This window comes from Bos grunniens, chromosome 26 (genome assembly GCF_055505025.1).
Source record: "Bos grunniens cultivar Pamir isolate PY7600 chromosome 26, Bosgru_T2T1.0, whole genome shotgun sequence".
NCBI lineage: Eukaryota > Metazoa > Chordata > Mammalia > Artiodactyla > Bovidae > Bos > Bos grunniens.
Window position 1 is genome coordinate 22,895,552 of NC_141190.1, and position 19,301 is coordinate 22,914,852.

The window sequence follows — 19,301 nt, forward strand, 5'->3', positions numbered from 1 at the left end:
GGGCAAAGAATTTGAATAGATATTTCACACACACACACAAAAACACATACACACTGCTGGGGAAAATGTAAAATGGTATCGCCACTTCAATAAATAGTTTGGAATCTCCTCAAAATGTTAAGCATAGAATTACCGTATGATCCAGCAATTCTACTCCTAGGTATATACCTAAGAGGATTAAAAACATATGTCCACATTTACATGCACTTCATAGCAGCATTATTCATAGCAGCCAAAATGCTGAAACATCTCAAATGTCTATCAACTGACGAATGGATAAGTAAAATAATATGATACTTTCATACAGTAGAATACTAAGCAGCAAAAAAAAGGAATGAAGTACATGCTACAACATGGATGAACCTTGAAAACATTATGCTAAGTGAAAGAAGCCAGACACAAAAGACTACATATTATTCCATTTATATGAAAAGTACAGTCGAGGTGAACCTATCGAGATATAAAACATATTAATGGTTGCCAGAGGCTGCAGAGAAGAAAAAATAGGGAATGACTGATAATGGGCACATGTTTTCTTTTTGGGGTGATGAAAATGTTCTGAATTAACAGTGGTGATGGTTGTGCAACTCCATGAATATACTAAAAACTACTGGTTATACACCATAAAAGGATGAACTGTATGACGTGTGAATTACATACTGATAACACTATTTCTCAAAAGGCATCAAACAGTAGAAACGAAAATTCTGATAAAGTCACTGTGTTAAATAAGAAAACTTAAAAGTTTAGAACTAAAGTATCCTTGTGTATTAATTTGTTACCTTCTATTTAAATTCTTACATGCTTTTAAGAATGTATGATCATGATGTAAATCACAAGCTGCTCAGTCTTTATCCTACATGGAAAGGAAGCCTCAATACAAATCTGAACTTCAAATTTTCCTTTATTAAAGGATAAACCAAATCTGTAAAAATATCCAAATTCAAGGCCAATTCAATCATCTATGTCTATCTGAGTTAAATGTCTAGAACATTTAACTGTCTGCAGATGGTATTCCTCAACAGCTGTCAGAAGCAGACACCCACAGGCACATCTGCAGCTTATGCCTCACCTTCATGCACAGCTCCGCCTTGTCAAAGCCCATCAGCATGTTGATAATGTCAAACCCAGAGGTAGACTTATTCTTTTGATGGACTCCTCGAATGAGTGCACACAAGGTCTGCAGAGATGAGAGAAAGAATTCTTTCTAGAAAGAAAGTCTCAAAATGCGAAGGGCATTGGATCAGTAGCCTCACACTACAACCTCAGAACCTTCTCTTCATATAGCTGACAATCAACTGCTCTATGCTCTGAGCTCCAGAATGCAGTCAGGGTCTTAATATGTGCAAAATCTAGAAATTAAAAGACGAATAGCATCTGAAACTGTCATCTTTTTTATTCTTTTCTGGCCATCCTCTTTTTAAAAATAACACTGCAGACAAAGATTGGAAGGTGATTTTCAAAAATAAGAAACCATTTTTGAGCTTGAATCATAGGGTTGATAGAGCTTTCCCTTATTTAAAATTAATTTTAGAATTTACATAATAGCTTATCACCTTTAGTAATTATTTTTAATAACTATAGAAGACCCTGTATGATAACAACTGATCAATTTAAATCTTAAAAATTCATTACAATCCCCATCCACTACTTCCTAACTGTGTGAGCCTGGACAAATAAGTTAACTTTTCAGTGCTTCATTTTTCTCATCTATACAATGGGATAATAATAGCATTAATCTCATAAGGATGATGTGAAGACTATGTGAATTAATACTGTAAAGCACTTAGAATAGTCCTTGGAACTGTGTTAAAATTCCTGGAATAGCCTGGAACTTAACTTTGTTAAAGCTCAATAAATATCAATTATTACAATACATACTATAATTCTATGGTTCACCAAGTGACTTAATGTCAATATATTTCCACTGAACTAAAAAGTTTACAATTCATGCCCCCACAGCAAGTCACTGTAATTACAGGAAGTACAATTTCCAACTTTCATTTCAATTTGCAATGAAGAGGTCCTGACAACTATGATGCTCCAAATATAGAATTTACTGTCCAAAAGTTAAGAAAGATACAGGATAAACATGGTCCTTCTTTCTGGGGCATCAGCTCAAAAGATAATTTCTACATTCTACAAATGAGAAAATTGGAGGTCACAAACTGATCTGCCCAACTTGTAAGTTAGAAACTTAAACCCGATCTATCAAAAGTTCCAATAAAATTCTTTATACTGTCATGACTTCTTCATATTCTAAGCTTGTCAATCACTACCCTAGGTACTCAGCTCAATCTAGGCTACACTGGAGCTACTAAACTATAAACTTTAGAAATTTTGCCCCTTATTCTTTCAAAAAAAATTTACTTCTAGAATGCTACCTGCCAGGCACTGATGTACACACCAGGAACGAAGTATTGAATAAAACCATCTTTACCCTCAAGAAGACTATAATGTATCCCACCAGCTCAGTGTTAGGCATAACAGTAATTCAAGAAATAATTATTCATGAATCTTCCGCATGATAATGCCACTTAGCATTAAGAACAATGATTCTAAAAACAAGAGTTACAGACCCTTTTGAGAATCTGATGAAAGCCCTCTCTCCAAAAAAATGTACATATACACATAATGTACATATACACATAAAATATTACATAAAACTACAGGGAGTCAAGGACCTTCTGAAACCTCAGAATAAGAACTCTTGGTCTAGTGAGAAAATACTGTTTATATAAGAAAACAATATTTATTTAATTAAGAAAGTCTTATGATTTTTGCTGTAGACTAAGCATCCTTTCTGGAGTTTCTTCTCTCTTTTACTTTCCTTCAAGTAATAATAAAAATTCTGTCAAACAATCCACCTTGGCATTAGATCAAATTATACAAATGGACAAGATTACTCCTATAGGTGTCCATTTGCTTAACCAGGAAGATAGCTAAATCAAATATAGCATAGATATTTGGTTAAAGAAATAAAGGGAAAAAAAGCCTCAAGCTTAAGGGTAATTTTAGGTTCCTCAAGTTCCAATAGATGTATTACAGTTTATAAACAAGACTTCCCCAGTCTCCCAGCCATGTACCTGCAATGCATTAACCACTCGAATTGGATGTTCCTCTCCCAGAGCCTGGATGCAGTGTTGAAATAAGCAATTAATATTGTCCTTGATTTTCATTAACTCCTCACCATCAAGAGATTCCAACTTGCCTTCCAGGTATTCTAAATTCACCTAACATGGAAACAATAAGGGCCTGAGTACATTTTTAGTGTAGCGCCTAGAACATATGTGAAGGCAATCTCAGTTACCAGGAAAATCCACAGAGGCCACCAAGTCTTACCTTCATGAGGAAGAGCTCCTCCCAAAACCGAGGACTGCACTTACTAGGGTCCTCTGTCTGAAACCAGAAGATAAGTAGATTCAGTATACCCAGCTAACACCAAAGCATTAAGAACACATTTGAAAGAGTCACTACATGTCTTTCATAGGGTCAATCTTACCTCTCACAATTAACTCTGAAAATGCTTGGTCATTCCAAACAGCTGTAACGGGGAACAATTTTTGGGGGGTTCCCCAAATGGAAGACATTGTACATGGATACATATTCCCTGTACCAGAAGTTAAATAACTCAAAGAATCTCCCTCAAATCTTCCTCTTCTTAACGAGAAGTGAAGAACCAGTTATATTCTGATACATCCCCACTGTACTTTTACGGGTGCTCAGTTTTCAAGCCCATTCACATACACGAAATACAACAGCCCGGTGAGCCAGGTAGGGTAAATATTATCACTGTTCTCCTTTTAGGAAAGAAAGTCCACAGAATTACACAAGATATGCAACTCCTTTTACAAGAAGAACATGTTTTACATGTTTACATGTACTACTTATGACCAAGATTTCAGAAATTAAGTACATATGCAGGGTATCTAATTACTCTAAACTTCCATGATAGGTTATATTTTACAACACCGGCCTAGACCATGGTCAATACAGTTCTGAAGACCCAAAAAAATCCCCAATCTAATTGCTAATAATTCCTTAGTCATCTCATAGAGTTGGAGGATGAGACAATCTAACTAAGCAATTGTTCTATCCACTAACAACTTGAGACAGAATGTAACAGTGCATCTTTTTAAAATATCTGGACCATAGAATTCTAGGGCCAAAGGGAACTTCAAGGGACATCTAGGATAGAAAGGTCCTTAAGTCAAATCATAAGGAAGACAACTCTTAAATATATTCAGAAACAGCCATCCTCTTTCAATTGTTTTATCCAGCTAGAGGCAACAATCTATAAGAACAACATAATAACAATCTATATTAATTAACACATGATCATAATTTCTACGAGAGAGCTTACTCTCACCGTTGTTCTCTTTTTCCCTCTGAAGAACTAGACAGTAGGAGGCAGAGGTGAGATTAATTCTCATTTTGGAACAAGAAACTAAGGAGTCAATCTGTGAAAAATGTCAGAGCTCCAGGCCTTACCATGAAGATCTCATCATACATCAGCACCACTTTTTCCTTCAATGGTTTTTTGGAGGCTGAAGATTTCCGGAGCAAACCCCCTCGTTTCTCTACCTGTGCCATGGTGAGAGAATCTGTCAAAAGAAAGCCACAGTTAGTGCCAGAAATGCTAAGATGTTGGAGAGGCTATTGAACTACCTCTTGATGGGAAATTTTTTAGGAAGAAGAAATGATAAATAACCATGCTATAGATTTTGTGCATTTGTCCAACATCCCCTCCTCTGACCAGGTAATTTCAAGGTTTAAATCATAACTTGGTCTACAGCAAAACACATTTTACATCCTTAAAACATGCCAGTGGACAAGACTTAAAGAAGATCCAAAACCAAGCAGGAAAGTGTAACTAGCTCCATCTGTAATAGGTCTTGTCATATATTTGAGGTTGATGGAGGAAAGGCTGCAAAGCACACACTGCCCACAGACTAATGGTGAAGTTAAATTTCAAGTATTGATCGAGCTTAAGACCATTAAGGCAGGAAGTGTGCTGCAGACTGATGTGCTCCATTGATTTCCCCAAAGTAAGTAGGTCCTCCTCACTGCAAAGTACTTGGCCTTCACTGCCACATAAATCACAATGGACTTGACTGTCTTCAGAAATTCCTCTGCAAAGAAACCCAAGGCAGAAAACAGTAGTTAAAAGACCAAAAATTAAATTAATTTCAAAATAACCAAATATAACTCCCTTCAAATTTAATTCTATATATACATATATATAACTTCAGTGTATTTTTTAACTCTCTATAAAAGCAGTTCCACAAATCATGCCCAAATTTTCCCATCTTGCCTCAAGGAATCCTCAATTTTTTCCAAGTGAGAACTTGAAATGCCACAGGTCTCCACATGGATTTACACACATTCTCTCACTTCCCAAATTTTTTCTTCTGTTGACAAAATTCCTCTCTTTCCCTTAAACCTTAGGCTTTAGTTGTGAAACTTAATTTTATCCAATGGCAAGTATGGATGGTAGTGAGGAGACTGATTTCACTTTCAGACAAATCCAAAGCAGCAGAAAATTAATCTTGTTCGATGACATTTGGAAAATATACACTATGTTTCAAATCAAAATCAAAACTTTAAGAGATGAATCTAACAGCATAAAAGACTCTGTCTCAGATATCATCTTTCTCTAATACATACAGCCCCAAAGGAGATGCATTTTTGAGCTCTAAAAGCACAGAAAATTTCCTCACTAGATGTTATGCATCCTTAGCACAGGGACTGTATCTTATACCTTATTCATAAGCACTTGGTTAGCAGTAAATGCTCAGTATATGCTTGTCACTGAGAAATCCTACGTCTAACCTAAAATTTTAATTAGACCTATCTCTATCAAACCCTCACTAAGACCTCTTATTCCTTTATGATCCAGAGAAAACTGAAGAAAAAAATAACAACAACAAAAAAAGAGAAGATTCTTTCAGGCAATTTACACTATATTGATCATGGCTTTGCCTTAAAGCATGAAATAGAGGCTCCATTCAAAACATTCCTGTGTCTTTTAAATAGGTTGTCAAGAGGAAGATGTCCTTATGGGGGAAAATAAATTGGAAATCAAGAGGATCCTATTAAAATAAATCAAAAGCAATGCAATTCTAAGCTTAGTGGATATAGATCTTTCATGTGCTCAGCTTCAACCAGTTGATTAACAGGAATAGTGGGAACCAAAGTGCCTGGATGTGAAAAGCACATGTTTACAAACATCTCCTTCTGAGGATTTATAATTAGGTTACAGCTAATCAATGTCCAACCCAAATCTAATAAACTCACTTTCTCTATTTCAGAATCAATACTTTCTAATAAGCAAAAGGGAATAGGAGAGGAAGGAAAAACAATTTCAACCGAAAGTACCAAATTTCCTAAGAAATTAAATTCTTTTCATCACTCTCCTTTCATCTGGAGCAGGGGGAAATTCAACGAAGGGCCTCAACTCATTATTCTCTGTCATCATCACAGGCACCTGGAATTTACCACCCAAGCTGTCTGAAGTGTGACTGGAAACTGACAACATAAAAGTCTGCTCCTTTTGCCAGCACCTCTACCCAATGAGCACAACAAAGAAGGGTATCTAGAATGCAAACTAGAAGAAGTGTAGAACTCTTAAAAAAAGTCTTTCTGGGGCCTCAGAAAACGAAGCCTGTGCTCTCAAATTTGAAAGTAAAATATCTGACTGGTAGAACAGTAAATTGCAGTACATCAGTAATGTAAGTGTAATCTGTTTATATCCTCCCAGTGTCTCTTTCCTCTTTCACAATCTTCCCCTATTGTAGAGAGAACCAGTAGCAGCTGAGCAGCAGCCAGACATAACGGAACAAACAACCAGCAGAACTGAGACTAGAACACAGCTCTCCCAACCAACTAGATGACACTGAGTAAATCATTGTGCTTCTCAGTTTCCTTACAAGTAAAACTAGAGGACTGGACTAGACATATTATCTAATGATTCTCTCAGCATCCCTGAAATACCACAAGCACAAAAGGAACACCTAAATACTGTAAAGCTCTAACTGAGGCACTAAGGAGTTACAAAAGGGAAACTCCGAACTGGATCCTCTAGGAGCTCATATCTATTAGCAGAGACAGGCACAGAACAACCCATGAAGTGTTAAGTCGCTCAGTCCCATCCCACTCTTTGTGACCCATGGACTGTGGCCCACCAGGCTTCTCTGCCCATGGAATTTTCAGACACGAATACCAGAGTGGGTTGCCATGCTCTTCTCCAGGGGATCTTCCTGACCCAGCACCCAACCCAAGTCTCACACTGCAGGCAGATTCTTTACCATCTGAGCCACCAGAACCCAAAGCACAAGGTAAACTGTGAGAACTAAATAGAGTTAAAGTACAAAGCAAATGCTGTGGACTACAAGGAACAGAAAGAAGCATTCTATGACTACACTATGATCTCTGTTGGTCTGGGCTTTTAAATCCTTCTAGTGAAGAAGCAAATACAGCAAAGCCACAGCAATCCTTTTCTGTGAGAAATGTCATCTTAGGCGTGAACACAGTTTCTGAGAAACAAGATATAGTAGACAAAGTAATAAAAAATAATCAGGCAACTTTTCAATGCTAATTTCACCTACCACCAAACTTAGGAATGGCTTCAAATCCCCCAAACTCAATGGTAAATCAATGAAGTCTTTCATTCCTAAACCTCAGGAACTGCTGGTCCCATGACCTGCATACAACTTCTCTCTGAAAGACCCAAGTCATACAATAAGAACTATATCTTAAAGCAATCCAGCTACAGACTTCTTAAATGCATGTCACTTCACACCCCTACAGTATAAAACAATTAAATATCAAGATTTTAAAACCTAAAGTCAAATACTTTCAGTGTTTCACAGGCAAGGAATGTTAGTTACACTTAACAAGTTACTCATTTATTTTATTGTCTTCTTAAGCACAATATATGCCAACTCCAGTATCAGAAAATTAACTTAATAGAAATTCACTCTGATTTCCAAAGTGATCAGTTAATCTATTAAAGTCTTGGTATTGTATCTATATGAGATGATGAAGGTGAGGTAATCATTTCACAATATACATAAATCAAACCATCATGTTGTACACCTTAAACTTACACAGTGATGTATGTCAATTATTTCTCAATAAAACTGGGAAAAATATCTAAAAAAGTCTTTGGTCTTGGTCCCGACTATTATACACTCATTCTATAAGTTTCCTTTCTCTTCCTGGCTTCAATTTGCCAATATGCGTTGGACTGCAAGAAGGCTGAGAGCCAAAGAATTGATGCCTTCGAGTTGTGGTGCTGGAGAAGCCTCTTAAAAAGTATTCTGGACTACAAGGAGATCAAACCAGTCAATCTTAAAGTTAATCAACCTTGAATATTCATTGGAAGGACTAATGCTGAAGCTGAAGCTCTACTATTTTGGCTACCTGATGCAAAGAGCCAACTCACTGGAAAAGACCCTGATGCTGGGAAAGACTGAAGGAAGGAGGAGAAGAAGGTGGCAGAGGAGATGATTAGATAGCATCACTGATTCGTGTGTGCCCGCATGCTCAGTCACTTCAGTTGTGTCCGACTCTGCGCAACCCTCTGGACTACAGCATACCAGGCTCCTCTATCCATGGAATTCTCCAGGCAAGAATACTGGAGTGGGTTGCCATGCCCTTCTCTAGGGGATCTTCTAGACTTAGGGATAGAACCTGCATTTCTTACGTCTACCTGCACTGGCAGGCGGGTTCTTTACCACTAGCACCATCTGGGAAGCCCAGCATCACTGACTCAATGGACATGAATTTGAGCAAACTCTGGGAGACAGTGAAAGACAGGGAAGACTGGCATGCTACAGTCCATGTGGTCGCAAAGAGTTGGACATGACTTAGTGACTGAACAACAAACAACAGCAAAAGCCATGGCAAGAAGCCATGGCAAGAATGTACAGAAAAGGGAACCCCTGTGCACTGCTGGTGGGGATGTAAATTGGTACAGCCACTACAGAAAATAGTATGGATGTTCCTCAAGTACTAAAAATAAAACTACCATATGACCCTGCACTCCCACTTCCATATATATCTGAAGAAAATAAAGTCACTATCTTGAAGAGATCCACTCTCATGTTCACTGCAGCATTATTCACAATTAAAAAAAAAAAAAAACAACATGGAAATAACCTAAGTGTCCATCACTGGACAAATGGAAAAAGAAAAGGTGGTATATACATACAGTGGAATATTATTCAGCCATAAAAAAGAAGGCAATCTTGCCATTTGCAACCACACAGATGAATCTTGAGGGCAGTATGCTAAATAAAATGTCAGATAAAGACAAATATTGTTTGTTGCATGTGGAATCTAAAAAAGCAAAACAAACAGAAATTGAGTAGATTAGATGGTGGTTGCACAAGGGATGGGGAATGGGGCAAATGAAGATATGCTGGTCAAAGGGTACAAACTTCTAGTTATAAGACAAATAAGTTCTGGGAATCTAACATAAAACCTGGTGACTATAGTTAACAATACTGTATTATATATCTAAAAGTTGCTACATTAAATCTTAAATGTTCTCACCACCAAAAAGAAAAAAAAGTGACCATGTGAGGTAATGGATGTGTTAACTAACTTTATCATTGGTAATGATTTCACAATCATATTGTATACCTTAAAGTTATACAGTGTTAAACATAAATTGTGTGTGTGTGTGTGTGTGTGTGTTAGTCACTCAGTCATGTGTGACTCTGCAGGACCCCTTGCACTGTAGTCTGCCAGGCTCCTCTGTCCATGGGATCCTCAAGGTAAGAATATTGGAGTGGGTTGCCATTCCCTTTGCCAAGGGATCTTCCCAACCTGGGAATTGAACACAGGTTTCCTGCCCTGTAAGCAGATTCTTTACCATCTGAGCTGAAAAATCATATCTCAACAAAATAGGAAGAGGGTATGGAATGGCTCTCTATAGGCTTTCAGGGTAATGATCTGGAGTTTTAGGTTCATACTTGTAATGGACTGGTAGCAAGTATCACCCTCACTTCACAGCTTGATGAGGCTCCAAAACACTAGTGTAGGTAGATGCTCAGAAATACATCTCAAAACATTTCAACCAGTGTGGAAGAAAACAAAAAGAAGTAAAAGAAAAGAACAAAGGGAAAGAAGGAAAATTAATAAAAATAAATGTGCCCACCATCCAGGAAGAAAAAAATATGCACAGATCAGGCATACATTCATTCATTCAACAATACTAATACTGATCACCTTTCAGGTGTTAAGCATTAAGGGTACAGCAGTGAACAAGACAAACAAGATCCCTGCTTTCAGAGCTTTCATTCTAGTAGAGGAAGAAGGGCAACAAACAACTTGAGACAATGATAAGTATCTTGAAGACAAATTGTCTAGGGGGACTACAGATAGCAAATTAAAGAAGGACTCTAAGAAAAGTGATAGGAGGACTGAGATCAGACTAACAGGAAGAAAACAGCCACGTAGAAATCTTGAGAAAAGTGTTCTAGATAGAGGCAACAGCAAATTCAAAGGCCCCAAGACTTGAACACACTTGGCACGTTCAAGAAACAGAAATGCCAGGGAATTCCTTGGCAGTCCAGTGGTTAGTGCTGCATGCTTCCATTGCAGGGGGCCCAGGTTCAATCCCTGGCTGGGGAACTAAGAACCTGATGCCACACATCACGGCCATAAAAGAAAGCAATGCCAGAGTGCCTAGAGTATAAATATTCCTTTTTTGAAAGGTTTTTGTAAAGTTTATTGAGTGTGAGTTTTTTTAAATATATGAAGAGAATTCAAATGTCCATTAGCAGTAGAATGGGAAAATTATAGTATATATATGTGTAATATATACAGTAGAATACTATACAGAAATTTTAAAGAACTATTGAAATAATATTGATAAACTAATAGATACTGAATAAAAAATGTCTGAAAGAAATGAGTACAAACTAAATGATTTCATTTATATGAAACTCAAAAAGGTAAAATTAATCTGTGGGGACAGAGATTAGAATAGTTGTTACCCTGGGCAGGGAGATGAATGGGATGAAGTATAAGGAAGCCTTCAGAGGTACCAGAAATGTGCTCTATCTTGACCTGAGTGGAAGCCATATAAATATGTACATGTGTAAAAGAATTATCAAGTCATACACTTCACATTATGTATACTGTTCCTCAATCCAAAATAATGTATGTGTTCACATATATACACAGATATGTGTATATATATGTGAAAATTTAACACTACCCATGCAGAACATTAGAACAAAGCCTAGTAGGGACTCCAACTTGCACACACAGGACACTGATCTAAAATAACCACTGAAGAGTTGACACTTATTTAGCACTTATTATAGACCAAGCACTGTCCTAAGCACTTTATACACAGTTTTATCCTCACAACCTATGATCCAGGAAACTTGACAATAAGGAAACTAAAGAATGAAGTGGTTAAAAAACAAAAATAAAAAAACTTGCCAGGATAAGTCAAAGTAGAGACTCAAACCCAGAGAGCTTGATGTTTGAGTTCAGCCCTTAACCACTATACTATACTCAGCAGAGATAGAGTATACTGAACAGAAGTAGAGTAACCCACACATAAACAAAGCTGCATCTGCAGAGAAACTGAAGAGGTTCCAGGTGAGTGAGAAGGAAGAGTACATGCTTGCTGACCTTAATGAACAAACTGTAGGGTATCCAGATATCTTGAGTTTCATCACTTGTTTGCCTGTAGGTAGATGTGCCATCCTAAGAAGTAAAAGAGAACTATCTGCCACACGCTGCTGCTGCTGCTAAGTTGCCTCAGTCGTGTCCGACTCTGTGTAACCCCACAGACGGAAGCCCACCAGGCTCCCCCATCCTTGGGATTCTCCAGGCAAGAACACTGGAGTGGGTTGCCATTTCCTTCTCCAATGCATGAAAGCGAAAAGTGAAAGGGAAGTTGCTCAGTCATGTCTGACTCTTAGCGACCCCATGGACTACAGCCTACCAGGCTCCTCCATCCATGGGATTTTCCAGACAAGAGTACTGGAGTGGGGTGCCATTGCTTTCTCTGATCTGCCACATGCATATGTATATAAATACGGATAATGGTGAAGTAAAAAAGAGATAGACAAATCAATGAAATAGTAGAAAACTTAGAAGGAAAAATTGAAGACTCTGAGTGTCTACTCAAGTTGATAGATGTATTCAGTATAATAAATGGGAAAAAAAAGGCTGAAATACATTGCTATCCACTATTGGATCTAATTGATACTATATTTTAATTGACCTAGGGCTTCCCTGGTGGCTCAGATGGTAAAGAATCTGCCTACAATGCAGGAGACCCAGGTTCGATCCCTGGGGTGGTTTGATCCTGGAGAAAGGAATGGCAACCCATTCCACTATTCTTGCCTGGAGAATCCCATGGACAGAGGAGCCTGGCAGGCTACAGTCCATGGGGTTGCAAGGAGTTGGACACAACTGAGTGACTAACACAACTTAACTGAGCAAAGTCAGTGCTCTGAGGGTAATTCTCCACCAAAACTTGATTATGAATGTAAAGATACTATAAAACAAGACAGAAAGATGAAAACGGTTTAACCCTGCAGAGCTGTGATCACATGTTTCAGAATCTCCTAGCATGCCTCCTGGAACTGTAGACTTCTAAACCCCTCTCCCAACTTGAAACAGACTTTTAAAGATAAGGATTAGAGGTCTACATTCTAATAATGACCCCAGTCAGTGGTTCCGAATTGGGGTAATTCTGGCTCCCAAGGGACATCTGTCGATGCCTGGAAGTATTTTGGGTTGTCATAACTGGGACAGGAGGTACCACTGGCATCTACTGGGTAGAGGCCAGGGATGATGCTAAACACCCTAAAGTGTACAGGACAGTTACCACACAAAGAATTATCTGGGCCAATAAGTCAATAATGCCGAGATTAAAAGACCCTGCCCCAAATAACTCTGATGTTCACTAAAGTTTGAGAAGTACTCATCTAAGCCTTAAAACAAGCCTTCAAAAGAAAGTAGCATCTGAACAGATTTTTGAGAGGATGAATAAAACTTCTGCCATCTCCAGGAAAGGCACTGGAGCAATCCTCACCTATTTCCACCTCATTCTCCCCATATTACTCACCAACACCATCCCCTTTTCTCAGGATCTTAGCCTCTGTTTGCCCATCTGTGAAAGATCACTATGGAACACACTGACTATAGTAGTCCACAGTGCCTCCTGAAGGAGATGAAAATCCTGTCTGCCCAGAAGTTGTGGCTGAGTCAGATAACACCACTCCACTCTGATCATGAGCCATTCACCCAATACACATTAGGTTTACCAAGTCAGAAATAGTCTTCTGACTCTCCTAAAAAATTTCCCTAGTTCCTCTAGATGTGAGGGTTTGTGTTTTTAATTTTCAGGCAAAAGTTATCTGCTCACTATGTCCTTTTGTAAGGCATCCCACCCTCCCAAGGTAAACACTAAAACTATAATGCAAGGTGTTTTTACCTTCAAATCCCAACCCTTAATTTCTCAAACTAGCTCCTGTATCGCCTCTTCCTTTCTGAAGGCCCCAAAGATTTAGCTCACTAATTGGATTCACATATTCATGTTTCACATGACTCCCTGTCATACCTTATCTCAGCAGCATGGGACATGGGTTCCCCTAATTCTACCCCCAGACTGGGTCTGAAACCAGCATGTAACTCCTTTCTGTTTTAATGGATTTTTACTGCTAGTCACTCCAAGTCTTTTACACCCCCAAAATGAAAATAGAGTGAGACCTGCATTATTGAAGCTGCCTCTCTAAATCCCCTTCACGTGGTCTTTTTTTTTTTTGGCCACACCACATAGCATGTGGGATCTTAGTTCCCCAACCAGGGATCCAACCCTTCCACCCTGAAGTGGGAGCGCAAAGTCTTAACCATTGGATCTCCAGGGAAGTCCCCCTAAATTCTCTTCATAGAGAGCTCCACGACAGGCCACAACCCTTCTGTTCTATCATTTGTTTTATTTTAATTACTGGGGATGGAATTCATCATTCATTCCTCCATATCTTTCAGAGCACAGCCTCCAACTCAAGGTGGTATATGATGATAAATACTACTACTGAGTACTCACTATATACTTGACACTGTTCTAAGTGATTTAAATATACTGTATTAATCCTTACAACAAGCAAATGAAGTAGATACTAATACCATAATTTTAGGGTGAGGATTTTACTTTACCCAAGTAATAAGTAGTAAAGCCACTAAATCTTTCTGGTAGCTCTATGAGAATATCGTGTTAATGCAAAAAAAAAAAAAAAAAAGTGCTTACTAGTAGAACATTTAAAAATCTAGATTCAGTTAAAATTCTGTGGAAACTCCAAACTGATATTCATATCACATTCATTCCCACTTTACATCTGACAAGCATCACCCCTATTTTCTAGATGCTAGAACAGAACCGGCCTGATTCAGTGATAAGCACACGAGCCACTATGGGGCAGCATCTGTATCTTGTGTGTGTTGCTATGCTCTGTACAGTGTTTACCTCAGAATGGGTGTCTAGCTGACACTTGAAAGTGGAATTAACTCAGGGACTTGCCCAAGACTAAGCAGCAAGTGGCGAAACCACGATTTCCCCAATCTCTACTCTGGGTTATCGGTCGTAGTCATACCTACTAGAAATGAACTAGCTCCACAGAAGAGAATTCAATCTGGTCCCATCAGAATCTACTAAGTCTGCCTACTTTCACAAATTAGTAATAGAGATGAAGAGGTTTAAACAAACCTGACTATCTCAGGTTCCCTTTTAAATGATTTTACATAAGAAGGAATGCACTTGTACCTTCAGAAGGAGGAACCAACTTCAAACTGACAGGATTTCAGGAAACTGTGATTGAAAATCACCTTTTTCTGACAGCTCCCAGGATGAGAATTCATTGTACAATCCTCTTCTCAGGAGCAGGAGCTCTTGTAAATTAATATTGTCTATCTCCTGCTCAAGCCCTGAACTTCCTCAAGCAGCACAACATCACTCACACCTTTTTCATCTCCTTTCCTGTTGAACAATACAAGCCTCATGAATACCACCCAAGCATAAAATGAAAATTATAAGACAGGCTCCCATAATCTTCTTAAAGGAAGGCACAAAAGGTAACAGCAACCTAGCAAAGTAAATTGATTTCCTGTTAGCTCAACAACTAACACTTACCAAGACGTTATAATAACATGAACATGGTCTAAGGGGAAAAGGACACAAAATTAGAAGTATGGTCCCTGCCTTGAGATGCTCACTATTAAGTGAAAGAAGTGCCTATTCAAATAATTCCTTATAAAGAAACAGACATTATTTTCCCAGGAGTTTTTTCATGTATGTCCTTCCTCCAAGCTACCGCCAAAATATCAAGCTCACCAGGCCTCCTTATTTCCAGCTGCCTACTAACATGTCCATGGGTATATTCCACAATCAATTTGATCTCAGCATACCAGACTATCTCCACTATACCTTTTCCAAAGCCACCCAACCCTTTAAAAAATCTGCTCTACTTTTTCTAATCCATATCCTGGTCAATGAAATTCCCATTTACTCAATTTCTCAAATTAGAAAGCTTAGCCCACTGTCTCTCCCTAAAACAGTCACTAGGTCCTATTGCAGCTATCTCAGAAATACTTCTAAAATCCATTCCCCCTCCTCTTCATTCCCACTGCCACACTTGTCTCACTGCCTCATTTCTCCATTACTTTAATCTGCACTTCTGTCACTCCTTAACATTAAAAAGTTTCAATGGCTCCCGGCTCTTTTCAGTCTCGCCTCCAGACAATTTCCCCACCACACGTTCTGTTTCAGACAAATTTCTGACACTTAAACGTCATGCTATTTTCTTTCCTGACTGTTACCATGTCTTTGCTCATGCTGTTGTCTCCAACTGGGATGTCTTTCCTTACTTGCACAAGTTCCTACTCATTTTCCAACACCCAACTCAAATACTTCCTCCCTGCAGATTCCCCTGACTCTCCAGGCAATGGTAATATTTCCTTCACACCAAACAAATTCCTTTAAATGGATATGTAACACGCAGCACTACAACTTTCATGTGAATATGTCTCTCTGATGTTCTTGAGGAAAGATAGACATCTTTTTTTTTTAAAGTAAGAAGTGGATTTATCTTGAGAAACACACTCCACAGACAGTGTGGGCCATCTCCGAAGGCAAGAGGCCTGATACTCATATATCTAACCCCAGAGCCAGTTACATATGTGCTCCATGAATGTGTGTTGAATAGAGTTCACCCTCATATATCCTGGATCAATTTGGTATTTGGTTAGTTTCCCCAAATTCTATGGATTTCTGAACTTGGCTCTATATAAAAGTCTAACTTTCCTAACACTGCTTTGAGTTTTCATGAGGTTTTATTATAACTATTCAAATGTCTAACGAGTATATATGCCTAAACATCCTATGAAAATACCTTAAAGGCTCCCCTGTTCGCTAAGGAAAGAATGAGAGTACTCGTTCACAATCCTAACAAGAATAATCATCCTTTCTTCTAGACTGATCCTATATCTGGAAAAGCCCTCACACAGGAGGTATTGTACACACAAGACCAACGGAAGGCACACCGAAAACAATTCCAATTAACTTGAGCTAAATTAACAGCAGACACAAACCCTATTTGCCCTCCTTTACAAAGTCAGTGAGAGTACTAGCAAACAAACAGCTCTCACTACACGCAAAACTTTTCCTGGAGAGGAGGAACTGGGGCAGGTCAGATGATCCACATTTACTCGGCCCTGCCCAAGCCTCTACTTCTCCACGTCGAGAGGCAGCACTCCTCAGCCTCCCATAGTTCTCCTTCCCCAAGGAACCAGCTTTTATTTCCTGTTTCTTCCCTACACCTTACTGGGAACAGGTTCGTTTCCCTGGTTCACAACTAGAGAGAAAACATGGTAGCTTTGTGTGAAGGGTGGGCTGGAGCTCGACGGTCAGAGACTGCAAAGGACAGGATGGAGCCCTTCCGGGACACCTGAACACACCGGCACACAGGGCTTCCTCTAGCCCTTCTCCGGGGTCTTACTCCGCGCCCTCACCTCAGGGCCAGGATGGGCTGAACGCCACTCGGGTGGGAACAACCCGGGAGAAAAGCTCTCAAGGTAGCCTGAGGAGTCCGGGTCAGCCTCGTGCCGAGGTCAAAGGTCAGCGCCTCGGCTGCCAAGAGAGCCCACCAGGGACCCGAAGCGGAACTGTAGAGTAGAGGGACCGGCTGCTGGATGAGCGCTCAGCTTCTCGCTCCGCTCCGCCGTTCGCGGCCCACCCTCCCCGCCGCACGCAGCCTCCGCCCGCCTCAGCAGCTGCCCTGCCTCCCTCCCTCTCCCCGCGTCTTCCCCCTGGCGAGCGCAGGCCCCGCCCCCAGGGCCGCCTCAGGGCCAAGGCCTAGTATGGCAGGACCCGCAGAGGTTGGCCAGGTTCGGAAACCTGCCCGGGCCGGCAACGCTTACCGGGCCCCTGGCTCCTCCTCCACCACCCGCGCCGCTCCCGGGTCCGCTCCCTCCCGACGCCACCGACTCCGCCGCTGCTCCGGGCTCACGGACGCGCTCCCGACCTCCCCCGACCCTTCCCCCCAGCCCGTCGTGTCCCGCTGGGTCCTAAAGCCTGCTGCTGATAGGTTCGCCGGCGCCCGCTGCCTGAGGCTGGCTTGGACCACGATTCCCAGCAAGCATCACAAAGACTACGTTTCCCGAAATGCACCGCGAGAAAGAAATTAGCAAAAGGAACCTGTATCAGGAGTCTACTGGATACAAGTTGAATTACCAGTTTCTTTAAATATGGCAAATTCGGAAATCGGCAAATTTGGGGAGGAAGATGATGTTTCAGTTCAGTTCAGTTCAGTCGCTCAGTCGTGTCCGACTCTTTGCGACCCCATGAATCGCAGCACGCCAAGCCTCCCTATCCATCACCAACTCCCAGAGTTCACTCAGACTCACGTCCATCGAGTCAGTGATGCCATCCAGCCATCTCATCCTCTGTCGTCCCCTTCTCCTCCTGCCCCCAATCCCTCCCAGCATCAGAGTCTTTTCCACTGAGTCAACTCTTCTCATGAGGTGGCCAAAGTACTGGAGTTTCAGCTTTAGCATCAGTCCTTCCAAAGAAATCCAAGGGCTGATCTCCTTCAGAATGGACTGGTTGGATCTCCTTGCAGTCCAAGGAACTCTCAAGAGTCTTCTCCAACACCACAGTTCAAAAGCATCAATTCTTTGGCGCTCAGCCTTCTTCACAGTCCAACTCTCACATCCATACATGACCACAGGAAAAACCATAGCCTTGACTAGACGGACCTTTGTTGGCAAAGTAATGTCTCTGCTTTTGAATATGCCATCTAGGTTGGTCATAACTTTCCTTCCAAGGATGTCTATTAAACATCCAGGCAAAAGTATTTAGTAGACATTTGGATACCTTCTGTTGGAACTCTGCAGAGATATCTTGGCTGTAGATAAATATTTTGGAGCCATTGTCCTAGTGGTAATGGTTCAAGCCACAAGAAGGAAAGAAATGGTCTAGGAAGAGGGTTAAAAAAAAAAGTAATAATGGGGGGGGCAGAGAGAAAAGGACCCCAAACAGAACTTAAAACCAGCATTTAAAGGATGGTGGAGAAAGAGGAACCAATGACAAAGTTCTAAAGATAGTACTATCTGAAAAGGAGGGAAATTAGAGTGGGAAAAAATGCTGTGGAAACTACAGGAGAGACTTTCAGTAAGGCAGTTGTCAAATGTTTCAAAGAGAAAAAGAAATTAAAATACCTTGGAGACCTCAGGAAAATCTGCTTCTCATGAGTAGTGGTTTGAGAAATGAATGGAAGAAGAGAAAGTAGAGACAACAAATGCTAAATCTGCAAGAAACTTGACTGTGAAGGGAGAGGGAGTAATCGAGGTGACAGTTTCGGGAGATAAGAATGAAAGAGTGGCTTCCAAAACAGGACAAACTGGGGAGTGTTTCTATGCTGAGAGCTGCTGCTGCTGCTAAGTTGCTTCAGTCGTTTCTGACTCTGTGCGACCCACCAGGCTCCTCTATCCACAGGATTCTCTAGGCAAGAATACTGGAGTGGGTTGCCATTTCCTTCTCCATGCTGAGAGCAAGAGGACAAAATGAGGCTGATGGAACAGATATGGATGCAATTCTCAGGGAAGTTGTGTGGAAAAGGAGGGAGGGGAAAGGCTCATGAAAGAGGGACTGGACTTGGAGGACAGAAGAATACTACAGCACCTGAGAAGGCAATCTGGGGTGGAGAGAACTCTTGCATGTCAATTTGTAGGTGCTGAGGAGATTACACACAGAATCAGTACCATTAAAGTAT

At 40.3% G+C, this 19,301-nt stretch overlaps 1 protein-coding gene across 12 annotated transcripts in view; it reads right to left on the reverse strand.

Annotated features, from left to right (window-relative positions):
* The window catches only part of ARMH3 (armadillo like helical domain containing 3), a 181,340-nt gene extending 163,819 nt beyond the window's left edge, over positions 1-17,521 (reverse strand). For 4 of the 12 annotated variants that reach the window (XR_015155241.1, XR_015155240.1, XM_086377368.1 and 1 more), the window contains exons 1-5: positions 17,449-17,521; positions 4,492-4,604; positions 3,343-3,399; positions 3,087-3,233; positions 1,073-1,180 (exon numbers count right to left, since the gene is read on the reverse strand). Coding sequence is in view for 8 of the 12 variants with exons in the window: in XM_086377368.1 (XP_086233494.1) it covers positions 1,073-1,180; positions 3,087-3,233; positions 3,343-3,399; positions 4,492-4,593 (414 nt within the window). In the remaining 4 variants the exon portion in view is untranslated. Of the gene's footprint in view, positions 1-1,072; positions 1,181-3,086; positions 3,234-3,342; positions 3,400-4,491; positions 4,605-4,995; positions 5,133-11,655; positions 11,732-17,040; positions 17,328-17,448 lie in introns of those variants that run through there. The other 8 variants (XR_015155238.1, XR_015155237.1, XM_086377367.1 and 5 more) reach the window with 6 other exon arrangements.
* Positions 17,522-19,301: the final 1,780 nt, after the last annotated feature.